This window comes from Bombina bombina, chromosome 6 (assembly GCF_027579735.1).
Source record: "Bombina bombina isolate aBomBom1 chromosome 6, aBomBom1.pri, whole genome shotgun sequence".
Taxonomy (NCBI): domain Eukaryota; kingdom Metazoa; phylum Chordata; class Amphibia; order Anura; family Bombinatoridae; genus Bombina; species Bombina bombina.
Genome location: NC_069504.1, coordinates 758,701,692 through 758,715,998, shown reverse-complemented (window position 1 = coordinate 758,715,998; position 14,307 = coordinate 758,701,692). Strand labels below are relative to the sequence as shown.

Sequence of the window (14,307 nt, the reverse complement as noted above, 5' to 3'; positions counted from 1 at the left end):
TTTTTTAATTTTCTTACCGTTAAGGACCAGGGCTATTTTTACATTTCTGTGGTGTTTGTGTTTAGCTGTAATTTTCCTCTTACTCATTTACTGTACCCACACATATTATATACCATTTTTTTCTCGCCATTAAAGGGACAGTCTACCATAGAATTGTTATTGCTTTAAAAGATAGATAATCCCTTTATTACCCATTCCCCAGTTTTGAATAACCAACACAGTTATATTAATGTACTTTTTACCTCTGTGATTACCTTGTATCTAGGAACCTTCTTCCAGTCCCCTGATCACATGACTGTGACTGTTTATTATCTATTGTCTTAAATTTAGCATTGTTTTGTGCTAAATCTTAAATAACCCCCTGTGCCTGAACACAGTGTTATCTATATGACCCATGTGTACTTTTTGTCTCTTTGTGTTGAAGAGATTTAATAAGCATGTGATAAGAGGCAGCCCTCAAAGGCTTAGAAATTAGCATATGAGCCTACCTATGTTTAGTTTAAACTAAGAATACCAAGAGAAAAAAGCAAATTTGATGTTAAAAGTAAATTGGAAAGTTGATTAAAATGAAAAGTCCTATCTGAATAACGAAAGTTTAATTTATACTAGACTGTCCCTTTAAATGGACTTTCATAAGATACCATTATTTATATCATATATAATTAACTATAAAACTTTTTATAAAATAAGATTAAAAAATTGAAAAAAACACACTTTGACCCCTAAAATCTGTTACACATCTTCAACCACCAAAAAACACCCATGCTAAATAGTTTCTAAATTTTGTCCTGAGTTTATGAATACCCAATGTTTACATGTTCTTTGCGTTTTTGCAAGTTATAGGGCAATAAGTACAAGTAGCACATTTTTTTTTTTCAAAATTAGAGATAGTTAAACTGATATCTGTCAGGAATCCCTGAAAACCCCTTTACATGTATATATATTTCTAAAGACACGATGAGTCCACGGATTTCATCCTTACTTGTGGGATATTCACCTCCTGAGGAAGCAGAGAGCACCCTTCCCTCCCACTCCAGTCATTCTCTTTCCCTACGTTAGTGATAGGAAGAGGTAAAGTGAGGTGTTAGATTAGATTCGTAAATCGAGAGTTTATTATTTTTAATGTAGTGCCAGAGTGTTCTGCTTTGTTCTAGGGTGTAGCCATAGTCCATATCAGTCTCTACAGTAGAGCTTTTGGTGGCTTTAGAGCAATGGGAACTGGTGGGACATAATTCTCACTGCGCCTCCCATACTGATGCTGCCCTGACTAAGAAAACCTGATGGATTTTTACTCAGGATTCTTGTTTGTTTCCAGGTCCATGGGAGGGAGAGGACCTCTTAAACCTGAGAACTGCCTTGCTGCCAGGCAGAAAATGAGGTAAGTGCTGACTTTATTTCTGGGGATTGAGGATCTCAGAAAAAGTTGGGGTACTTTATTAATTTACATCAGACCTCATTGAACTTTAACTCAGATTTCCCTAGTTATTAGGGGACATTATGGCAGCTAGGACGCAGGCACTGACATGTTTTACATTGAGAAACTGCAGTATGAGACTCTTGAGCAAACATAGACTAAATTGCTGGTCTTATTAGTGGTACTAAAGCTAATATTTTTTCAAGAGTGTGTGCTCTGTGACGAGTTGTCTATATTGCCTAAGGGTGCTGACGACATAGAAACTGTGCAAGATTCTATTGCAGATCATCTAGTAACCAGAAGAAACACTGTAAACAAGGATTTTCGGTCATGTAGGATTGGACTGAGCAGCTGTTTAAACTATATCTGTTCAGTATGTCCGTTTGCCCCAGGTGTCTATTCTTAGAAATGGCGACCGGGAGATTTTGTTTTATGTTTTGACTTAGTTATTTGTGTAATAACGGGGAGTGGTGTTTCCACGAGTACTAACAGCCGACTAGAGTAAAGATCTTCTTTTAAATTGAGTAGGATCTATCCTTTTGCTCCCGGTGCCTTTATTCTATCTATGGTGACCGGGAGATGGCTTGAGTAACGCCCATGAGGGGCGGAGCTTGTAAACGGCGCCAAAGGGTCTCTTCCTCCTTCCTAGTGCTTCTGATATACGCTAGAAATGGAGGATGGCGCTTTTCAGAAACACTTCCTTTATAGCACTTCTGGTTATCGGAAGAATCAAAGGAATACTTGTTTAATTATTGCGCTCAAGACGGCACTAGTATAGAGAGGCTTTCTGACGCCTCAACTGGGTTACGCTGAGGAGTAGACAGAGTTTAATAGTCATGACAATTTTCTCATACAGGTGCAACCATGTCTGACCACGTAAGAATATAAAACAGCTACGCTGTCAATATGTTAATAGCGATGTCTGTAAACAAAGAAATAAGTTCTGCAATGTTTGCATGATAATTTAACTTTCCCCTGCACACAAGAAATAAAATGTTACTTTTTAAAATTTAAAGAGACAGTAACATTTTTTATGTGCTAAGTTTGTTAAAGAATCCAGACTAAGGCCTCTAGTTATCAAGCTCCATAAGGAGCTTGATAGCCCCTGTTTCTGGCGAGTCTTCAGACTCGCTAGAAACAGCAGTTATGAAGCAGCAGTCACAAAGACCGCTGCTCCATAACCTGTCCGCCTGCTCTGAGCATTGCTCGCTGTATTCAGCGAGGTCTGGCGGACCTGATCCGCAGTGTCGGATCAGGTCTGCCAGACATTAATAACTAGAGGCCTAAGTCTTTGTTATGTATTCTGCCATATGTAAGGCAGATTGATTAAAGAAGTATACATTACAATTTCCAACTCACATGCAGTGCCCTGCGGTTCCTTACAATTTCCCTCAGGAATTGCTGCACAAGACATCGCTTGCTCAAAGTCATAAGCGATGTCTGTGAACAAAGAAATAACGTTGTTAATAAGTCCGGCAATGTTTGCATGATAATTTAGCTTTTCCCTGCACACAGAAATAAAAAGTTACTTTTTAACATTTAAAGAGACAGTAAAATTTTTTATGTGCTAATTTTGTTAAAGAATCCAGCTGTTTATTTGTGTAATCCATCTTTTACGATTCAAGGTGGTCCAAGAGGCCCTTCCAGAGGTCTCTTGTTTTAGGCTTGGATTCAAATGCTGTTCTATCAATCCGCTTCTATTTCTCATTTGTTGAGAAATCTTTAGTTGATCAGGATAGACTTGTTCTAATCCTTCTGCTAGGCACATACTGCTTAGGAGCATAGTGAAATTTCTCCTTAAGTATTATAAAAAATGTATGCCCTACTTTTAATACATTGCCTATTCCTTTTACCCACGCTGTTGGTAAAAAAATTGAGCAGGAGGTCTTTTTCACTCAGAATAGGGTGAATGACTCAGTGGTGTTTATTTCGAATGTTTCTTCCCTGCAGCTAAGGGGGAAGTTTTTTCGGAAATTCCAGACAAGGAATTCTCAGTCTTGAATGAGGTAAATTCCTTTTTCTGATCAGGAGCTTCTTGACGAAGTTTTTGCTTCTCTGATACCAGTAGGTTTTTCTAATAAAATGACGGACCCTATGATTAATAGTTAGAGGAGCTACATTGTCAACCTACAGTTGGTGTGACTACTGTTTTCTAGTTCGGCGTCAAACTGGCTTGTTGCGTTGCCTGTTTCTATGGACAGACATATCTTTCGCATTAGGAAGGGCCTTTACGTGAGTAGGCCCCTTTAAGGTAATCTAGTGGAAAGGGAATTTCTTTATTCCTCCTTCCAAGCATGGAGACCCTATCGGACTTAGAATAGGGGAAATCAGTTTAAGAAATTTGCTGACACAACATGAGGGGAGTACACCCAAACCATAAGGGGGTAGGTTCTCCTTCTCAATCAAGTTTTGTTTGTTTTCTGTTCATGGTTTCCAAGAAAGAGGGAAACTTCAGCCCAATTTTTGACCTCAAGAGTTAAAAAAAAAAAAAAAAAAAAGGGTTCTCAGGATACCGTCCTTCTAGATGAACACAATTAGTTCCATTCTTCCTTTGATCCAGGAGGATCAATTTATATCAACAGGGGATTTAAAGGACGCGTATCTCCATGTTCCCATTCACATGGATCATCACAAGTTCTTAAGGACTAGGGACTCTCTCTGCTTGGAAATTGTTTTTCTTTTCTGGACAACCACTTCCAGTTTGTGGCGTTTCCTTTCAGTCTTGCCACAGCTCCCAGGATCTTCATAAGGGTTCTGGGATCCCTGTGGGCGGTGCTTCGATCAAAGGGCATTGCAGTGGCGCCTTATTTGGACGACTTTCTAGTTCAGGTGCCGTCCTTTCAGTTAGCAAGATTCCACACGGACTTGCTGTTGTCCTTCCTAAAGATCCCGTGGCTGGAAGGTGAATTTAGAAAAGAGTTCCTTAATTTCAAGGTAACTTTCTTAGAAACCATGATAGACTCTCTGTCTATGCAGATTTTTCTGATAGAAGTCAGGATATTTAAGTTTATCGATACTTGTCTAGCCTTTCAGTCCACTTCTTCGACCATCAGTGGCTCAGGGCATGGATTTATTCGGACTGATGGTGGCAACAATGGACATCATCCCGTTTGCTCGCTTCTATTTCAGAGCTCTGCAGTCTCTTCTGGAGCAGGAGACAAGGGACTCTCTACAATGGTTGTCTTTGGATCATCTTTCTCAGGGAACATGCTTTCACAATCCTTCTTGGGTGATTGTGACAACAGATGCCAGCCTTTTTGGGTGGGGAGCAGTCTGGGGCTCTCTAAAGACTCAGGGAATTTGGACTCAGTCAGAGTCTGCTTTACCCATAAACATTCTGGAACTAAGAGTGATCTACAGTGCTCTTCTGGCCTAGCTCAACTGGGAGGCGGATTTCCTGAGCAGGCAGACCTTTCTTCGGGGGGAGTGGGAACTCCATTCAGAAGTGTTTTCAAGCCTGATTCTCAAGTGGGGTCAGCCGGAATTAGATATCATGGCATTGAGTCAGAATGCCAAACTCCCGAGATACGGGTCAAGATCCAGGGACCTCCAGGCAAAACTGATAGTTGCTCTGACGGCCCCTTGGACCTTCAATTAAGCATATCTGTTTCCTCTGTTTGCTCTTCTTCCTCGAGTAATCAATCAGGAAAGGGCCCGGTGATCCTCATAGCACTGGCCTGGTTTCGCAGGATTTGGTATTCAGATCTGGTGGGGATTTCATCTCTACCACCCTGAAAACTTCCGTTGCAGAAGGACCTTCCAATTCAGGGGCTTCTTCCTTCACCCAAATTTAGTTTCTCTGAAGCTGATGGCTTGGGGATTGAACGCTTAATCTTATCCAAGCGGGGGTGGGTTCTGATTCAGTCATATTGACCATGATTCAGGCTCGTAAACCTGTAACTAGAAGAATTTACCATTAGATTTGGTGTAAAAATTTTTACGGGTGTGAATCCAAGGACTACTCATGGAGAAGAGTTAGGATTCCTAGGATTTTATATTTTCTTCAAGAAGGTTTGGAGAAAGGTTTATCGATGAGTTCCCTAAGGGGTCAGATCTCGGCATTGTCTGTTTTGTTTCACAATTGTCTGGCGGATGTCCCATGTGTACAATTTTTTTGGTGAGGATCAGGCCTGTGTTTCAGCCAGTTACTCCTCCATGGAGTCTTAATTTAGTTCTCAATGTCCTTCAAGGGGCTCCGTTTGAGCCTATGCTTTTTTTTTAGATATTACGTTGTTATCTTGAAAGGTTTTTTAATTCTTGTGGCTATTTCTTCGGCTCAGGGAGTTTCAGATCTATCAGCATTTCAGTATGAGTCTCCTTATCTTTTTCTTTTAGAAATATAAGGTAGTCTTGCGTATCAAATTAGGATTTCTTCCTAAGGTTGTTTTCTGTTCGGAACAATAATCAGGAGATTATTGTACCTTCCTTGTGTCCTTATCCTTCTTCTGAGAAGGAAAGACTTTTGCACAATTTGGACGTGGTCCATGCTTTACATTTTTACCTGCAGGCGACTGCAGACTTTCGTCAGTCTTATTCTTTATTCTGAGTTTTCTCAGGAAAACGCAGGGGACAGAAAGCTATGGCTACTTCCCTTTCTTTTTGGCTGACAAGCATCATAGGTTTTACATATGAGACTGCTGGACAGCAGCCTCCTGAGAGGGTTATTATTATCGGTTATTTGTAGAGCGCCAACAGATTCCGCAGCTCATTCCGCGAGGGCTGTTGCTTCCTCAGTGACGTTAAAATTAAGCTTCTGTGGAACAGATTTGCACAGTTGCAACTTGGTCTTCTCTTGACACTTTTTCCCAACTCTTATCCCTCTCTCCCTCCTTCCCACTCACTACCTTTTTTTCTGTTGCGTGTTACCCTCTCCCGCCCCTCTCACGCCCCCTCCCACCCTCCTTTCGCCCCCTTCTATCCCTCCTACACCACCAACGATCATCACCATCGCTGGCTGATGCAGAGAGAGCCAGCATCTGTTAATGCCTAAAGGGTATTGCATGTTGTCTCAATATCGAGGCATCGCTGAAATATCCTGAGAGCGGCTGGAAGATTGTGATCGCTTCCAGTGCTCAATTTGACTGAGGTCGTGCCAGGTACATCCATGGTCATTAATGGGTTAAACTAGATAGATGCTTTGATTCTCTTGGATTATGAGGTGAGTTAAAAAGGAGAACAGAACTGTGACCTCATGGCTCTGTCCACAGATTAAGGATTTGGTGTTCTACTCTTGTTTCTCCTTATATATTTCCATCACATTTTTTTCACATTTCATTCATTCATTGTTATGAGGTGATTACCTCATTCACTCAGAATCTAACGAATAAGCAACCCCAGGCTTTTTCTAGTAAGGTATCTTAGTTTCTACTTGGATTCTAGGAATATCAGGCTCATAGATTACTATTTTACTTTGCTCTGTGTTAGAAGAGGACTGATGGTGCTCAAGAATTCTGGTGCCAGAAGAATTTATTCTGCAATCCGTTGGGCACAGGAGAAACTTTCCTGAATTTAAAGTGCCTACTTAAACTGCCATGGATATGGCTTCTTATAGGGGTAGCCATAATTAAGCTTCTGTCAAACATCTTGTATACGCCTATCCTTGTATCAGTTGATAAACTTTTATCAGTTCACTGTAATTGCTGCATCTCAAACACATTCATAGGACTTGCATGAAGTGCATCTTGACACTTAGGCCAATGTTTTTCTTTTATCCAACCAATTGCCTTTAATTTTGGTAGTTTTCCCAGCATTCTAGTTTTTATTATAAAAACTTATTGATTGATTGTTTTTTTCTTCTCTGTAGTTAAAATATATCTTATTGATGTTTTAAGTAGAATACATTCTTTTAAATATGTTTTATACAATTTTCTTTGTTTTGCATTGACTAAGAATGATTTCCAACATTACTAACTCATGTTTCTCCTTTTTTTCTCTCTAGCTCATCTGCTTTCTATCACCCCTTTCAGTGGTGGCTCTAGTTCGTCTTTTTGGTCAAGCAGATTCCACAGATATGCGGGAAGCAGGGCTTGGTAAACATAATTTTGGTGCACATTATTCTGTATATGTGTATATTTATATATAAAATAAATGTATATAACATATTTGTAAAGATAGCTCTACATCAATATAGAGTGATAAAAAAAGTTACCAGTCTGGAGAGAATAAGTGTGCTTAATATTAATGGGCCATTCTTTAGAGCATTTAATATTAAAACTAGCAATCCCCAACTCTGTGTGTTTAACTCCCACAAAGGGGTTAAACACATTTAAATTACTGCTCATGAATGGCAGAGCACTGCTGGTCCTGATCAGAAACTACTTGTCACCCAGTCAGAAGAGGTAGTCACACAGCAATTATTATTGCTTATTGGGTCAGCAGCAGTTTTCACTTGTTCTGCGGCTCTCAAGCTGTAATTTTACTGTGTTTAACCCCCTTTCCAGAGTTAAACACAGAGTTGCGGCATTGCAAGTGTTTAAATGGCATGCTCTAATAAAAAATTAGGAATAAGCATTATTTCTACTGATTTGCAGAAGTATTTTGCAAGTTCTCAACTACAGGCAAACAATGAATAGAAAAATACATCGGTTTAACTTTTAAAGTAATTTAAATTTATATTTGCTATACATTTCATGCGTTAAATTTCATTACTTAAAGGGACATAGCATTTAAAATAACATAGTAACATTGTACATGAGGATGAAAGAAAACCGAAGTATATCAAGTTCAACCTACACAGATCCCAGAAGCTGCCATTTAAACTTTTACATTAATACAATTAGAAAGCAGTCCCATTTAACACAAACTGTGGCCTCTAGTTATCAAGGACTGGCGGACCTGATCTGACAGTGCGGATCAAGTCCGCCAGACCTTGCTGAATACGGCGAGCAATACGCTTGCCGTATTCAGCATTGCACCAGCAGCTCACAAGAGCTGCTGGTGCAACGCCGCCCCCTGCAGACTCGCTTCCAATAGGCCGCCAGCAGGGGGATGTCAATTAACCCGATCGTATTCGATCGGGTTGATTTCCGGCGATGTCTGTCCGCCTGCTCAGAGCAGGCGGACAGGTTATGGAGCAACGGTCTTTGTGACCGTTGCTTCATAACTGCTGTTTCTGGCGAGCTTGCACGCTCGCCAGAAACACGGGGCATCAAGCTCCTTACGGAGCTTGATACATATGCCCCAACATCTCAAAATTATGTTTATTGGCATTCACTACCTCCTTAGGCAATGATTTCCACAGTTTACATATTAACATAGTAGATGAGGTTGAAGAAGACAGAAGACTATTAAGTTTAACCTATAAAGAAGCTCCATTTGAGCTTAAATTAATTCCATTAAAAAGGTGACCCATTTAACACAAGCAATCATATCCCTGAATTCTGTTTCTAGCCAGAAATGTATCTATGCCATTTTTAAATGTATCTAAGGTATTTGCATTCACTAACTTCTTAGGCAATGAGTTCCACAATTTGATTGATCTTACAGTGAAAAAACATTTATGTTGCTGAAGATTACACCCCCTTACTCCAGCCTTTAATTGTGACCTCTTGTCACATAGAATTTCCAAGGTATAAACAGAGTTTCTGCCATCTCTGTATATGGGCCTTGAATATATTTATATCAAGTAGTCATATCAACTCTCAAGGGCCTTTGTTCTTGGGAAAACCGACCCAGTTTGGCTAACCTTTCCTCATAGTTTAAATACTCCATATTTAGTTTTGTGGCCCTTCTCTGAACTCTTCCTAACTCTGCAATGTCTTTTTTGTGATTGGTCCTCAGAACAAAATTATGCTTTTCTACCTCTTTTAATACATGCTAGTATCTCATTAGCCATATAAGCCACTGCCCTCTTTTCTTTCTAATGACGGATAAGAAGTTGGAAACTTTCCTAAGGAGAATGTTCCAACACACAGGATTTTTATTTCAATCTGTGGCTGCAGTTTCCGGGGCTGCCACCTACTGGTGCGACTCCCCGTCAGAACTTATCGAAGTTGAATCTCCCCTTGAGGATATTTAGGAGAGAATTAAAGCTTTAAGAGTAGCTAATTCTTCCATCTGTGATGCGAATATGCAAATTATTTGCCTGAATGCTAAGGCTTCAGGTCTTGCGTTCTTGGTCCATGGAAATGACTTCTAAATCCAGACGCCTTTCTCTTCCTTTCAAGGGGAAGATCTTATTCTGAAAGGTGCCTTCTTACCTCAGGATAAGTACAGCAGACCTAAGGGACGGCAGTCCTCTAATTTTCACTCCTTTCGTTCGGACAAATCCCAACAATCTCAATCTTCATACAAACCGGAGCAGCCCAAGAGCACTTGGAAGCCTGCTCAGTCCTGGAACAAGTCCAAACAGGCGAAGAAGCCTGCCGATAACAAATCGGCATGAAGGGGTGGCCCCCGATCCGGAATCGGATCGAGTAGGGGCAGATTGTCGTTTATCTCAGATGCTTGGTCTCAGGATGTCCAGGATTCTTGGGTTCTGGAGTTCGTATCTCAGGGATACCGGATAGGATTCATATCTCATCCACCCAGGGGCTGATTCCTAATCTCCAGACTGTCTACAAGAGCATAGAAGAGGATAGCCTTTTTAGATTGCGTACGGGATCTAGTCTCCGTAGGAGTAATTGTCCCGGTACCTGCATCAGAAAGAGGTCTGGGGTTCTATTTAAACCTCTTTGTGGTTTTTCATCCAATTCTGGACTTGAAGTGTCTTAACAAATTTCTAAGTGTCCCCTCTTTCAAGATGGAGACAATAAGATTAATCCTTCCCCTGGTTCAGGAAGGACAGTTTATGACTACCATTAGATCTGAAGGATGCATTCCTTCACGTTTCCATCCACAGGGAACATTTACAGTTCCTGAGGTTCGCCTTTCTGAATCAACACTTCCAGTTCATAGCACTTCCGTTTGGCTTAGCTACTGCTCCAAGGATATTTACGAAGGTTCTGGGGGCTCTTCTAGCAGTTGCCAGAACTCGAGGTATAGCAGTAGCTTCTTACATGGATGATAACTTTGTACAGACACCATCTTTTCGTCTAGCAAGGGATCACCCAGAATTTCTTCTAAGTCTTCTACGATCACATGGATGGAGGATAAACTTGGAAAAGAGTTCACTTACTCCCAATGCCAGAGTGAATTTCCTGGGCTCAGTTATAAACTCGTGCCATAAAGATCTTGCTAACTGATCAGAGATGTTGCAAGCTAACAACAGCATGTCTTGTCCTCCAGGCCTCCTTGAGACCTTCGGTGGCCCAATGTATGGAGGTGATTGGACTCATGGTGTCTTGTATGGGCATCATTACCTTTGTCAGATTCCATCTCAAACCTTTACAGCTATTCATGCTGAGACAATGGAACAGCGACCATTCTGATCCGTCACAAAAGAAGTTCTGGACAGTCTGTCGAGAATCTTGCTCTCTTGGTGGCTCTGTCAAGATCGCCTGACCCAAGGCACATGCTTGTTGAGACCATCCTGGAAGAGTGTGACTACGGACGTTAGTCTATCCGGCTGGGGAGCTGTTTGGGGTGCCAGGAAGGCACAGGGGTTGTGGACTCAGGAGTAGTCCACTCTTCCAATCAATATCTTGGAACTCCGGGCAATCTTCAATTCTCTCAAGGCTTGGCCCCCTCTGGGTTCGTGCCAAAATGTTATCTTTTCTTCAGGATGGACTGGAGAAGGGACAGATATCGACCCTATCAGATCTAGACAAAGGCTTTACAGCCGATACGTTTGGATACATTGTCTAACAGCTCCAGCTGAAAGGAAAGAACTGAATATTGATCTGGAACTGCCTGAGATCACTACTACGTTTGCTCCCAGAACCGTACACCGAATTGAACCTGTTACTGGTAAAACCTGAAGGAAGATCAGGATTCAGAGGTGTGAACGGTAGGAGCTTCTATCTATTAAATTGATTGTGTTTTTTTCAATCTCCAAAACAGCTGACCGAGGAAGGGGAAGTGAGTGACAGCTGCTCACTGAGAGGTACATGGAAAGACTGCCCTCTGTGAATCAATAAGTTTGCTATAACGGAATCAAGGTAAAAACTTTCTAACCATAGTACAATAAGTGGCTAAAACCTGAGACACACTGCATATTGTGTTAAAGATTACGGACCCAAAGGGTTGAAAATTTACAAATATCTCGTTTGGAAACATCTCAGATTTGTAACCTTGTGTGAACTGTTTCTATATACTATTAATGAACAGCTATTGAACAAAAAGCTGAGCAAGTTTAATTATAATAGAAACCATTGGAATATGTTTCGACTTTTACAACTGCCTAAATAAGGTTTATTCAGGGATGTGCAAATCACATCTTAACATTGTATCTAGTTAGAGATTTATTTTAGCTAATATTTTTAGCAATTGTATAGATATAGTAGATTCAGCATATTAGTAATTGTACACACGTATTTTTGCTTTTTATTAGATTTTAAGGATATTCAGACACTGGTGTCGTAGAATTTTGTCATTTTTTAGAATGATGTTTTTTAAGTTTGTGGCCTCTCCCTGCCTTATGGAAAGAAAAATAAAATGTATGCTTACCAGATAAATTCCTTTCTTTCCTGACAGGGAGAGTCCACAACCCCGCCCATAAGTTATTCCTTGTTTAGGCAGCTCCTTTTTTGTTTTTCTTCTGGCACCTTTATACCCTAATGTTTTGCCTTCTTTACCTCGTTCCCTCGGCCGAATGACTGTGGGGATAGGGGAAGTGGGAGGGATATTTAAGCCTTTGGATGGGGTGTCTTTGCCTCCTCCTGGTGGCCAGGTGTTGTATTTCCCAACACTAAGGGATTAAGTTGTGGACTCTCCCTGCAGGAAAGAAAGGAATTTATTTGGTAAGCATACATTTTGTTTTTCTGCAGTGTGGGGAAGAAGAGTGTCATCCAGTCATATGGAGCTTTATAAAAAACCAACAAGATGCATTAAGCGCAACCCTCACACTACCAAAGTGCTACCTCTATTTCTCTCCAATGGCATGAAGAGTCCACTATTCCATTCAATTACTGTTGGCAATTCAGCTCCTGGCCACCAAGAGGAGGCAAAGACACCCCGGCAACGCTTTAAGTATCCTCCCACTTCCCGTAATTCCCCAGTCATTCTTTACCTTCCTGACAAGGAGTGTGAAGACGGTGCTCTGAAGAAAGAATATATCTAAGTCCTTTAATGGGTAGTTTCCCTTTCAAGTCAGGACTGGGGTTTATGCTGTGTCCATGTAATCCTCTTGAGTAAGAGTATTGGTAGCTGTTAGCTGCTGGAGGTCTTGGAGTAGTTTCTGTTATCCCTCCAGCAATTTGTTCTAACACTCACATCAGGCAGCCAGTGTTACGCTTACACTGCTTTCCTTTCTACCCAGGTCCCTGTCAGATGCCGAAAAAAGCTGGCTATACCTGGAGTTGCTGTGTCTGCTCCACAGCAGAAGACCCTGGAGGCTAAGTCCTTGCCTTTTATTTATTATGGGGCTCATCAAGGGACTAATCAGAAGAGAGGTGACCGGTGATCTTATTCCCTCAGACGGGGTCTGAGATTTTAGCAATATCCTTCTTAAGGGATATCATGAAGGAATTGAGCAGAATGATTATTTGGCCTGATGGGTTCTTTTTTATTTTCCTCATCATTATAACGTTGGAGGAATTTGTCCTTTCTGCGGTATTTTGCCTAGAGCTAATGGGGCTTTAATGGGGCTTTAAGATTACCAGTACGTATGTTACTTTTATGCTCGATAATGCGATCCTTGGCACTTCTAGTCGACTCCCCAATATATACCCCCCACATGGACATTTAACCATGTAGATAATATATGTAGTCAGGCAGTATAAAACCCTTTAATATAATATTTGTTACCGGTATGGGGATGCAAAAAAGTAGGACCTTTAGTCAAATTCGTGCAGCATGAGCAACTCAAGCAGGGGTAACATCCCAAATTTTTGGAACCAATATTAACTAACTCTCTTTTTAACATTAGTCCCAATATCTGCTTTTAACAATTTAAATTGTATGTTGGGACTCCTCCTATAAGCAGGCATGGGGTATTGTTTAAAAGCTTTTATATTCGGATTACATTCGGATAATATACCCCAATGTTTCCTAATAATCCACTGTATTTCATTACTTTGAGAGTTATATTCAGTTACTTCCTTTTTACTAGTGGAAACCACATCTAGATTCTTATGTTTCAATATGTCAAATCTAGGGATAGATTTTACTTTATTAATTTCTTTTTCAATTAATGTGACTGGGTAACCCCTCTCTATAAATCTAGCTCCCATTTCTTCCAATCTCAAATTTAACAAATGCTCATTAGAGACAATTTTCCTTACTCTTAACATTTGAATATGAGGGAGACTCTTAATTAATGAAGGGGGTGGACACTCTCATATCTTAACAGGCTCATAGTCAAATGGATGTCTGGTCTTCAAAAACTGTAAGTGGATCTTCGGGGAGTTAGTGTTAGGTTTTTTTAAGGGTTTATCGGGGGAGTTTTATTTTTAGATTAGGGACTTTGGGCACCGTAAAAGAGCTAAATGCCCTTTTAAGGGCAATGCCCATCCAAATGCCCTTTTCAGGGCAATGGGGAGCTTAGGTTTTTATTTGGGGGGGTTGGTTGTGTGGGTGATGGGTTTTACTGTTGGGGGGTTGTTTGTATTTTTTTTTACAGGTAAAAGAGCTGATTTCTTTGGGACAATGCCCCGCAAAAGACCCTTTTAAGGGCTATTGGCAGTTTAGTGTAGACTAGGGGTTTTATTATTTTTTTTTGGGGGGGGGGTTATTTTCATAGGGCTATTAGTTTAGGAGTAATTCGTTTTTATTTTTGATAATTTCTTTTTTTATTTTGTGTAATTTAGTGTTTATTATTTTTTGTAATTTAGATAAATGTATTTTTTTAATTTATT

General features: G+C 40.5%; 1 protein-coding gene across 1 annotated transcript in view; it reads left to right on the top strand.

The window, feature by feature from the left end:
• Window positions 1-14,307, top strand: part of PLPP5 (phospholipid phosphatase 5) — a 478,158-nt gene that overhangs the window by 20,426 nt on the left and 443,425 nt on the right. Inside the window, exon 2 of the mRNA XM_053718033.1 lies at window positions 7,353-7,443. Coding sequence (XP_053574008.1) covers window positions 7,353-7,443 — 91 coding nt within the window. The remainder of the gene's footprint in view (window positions 1-7,352; window positions 7,444-14,307) is intronic.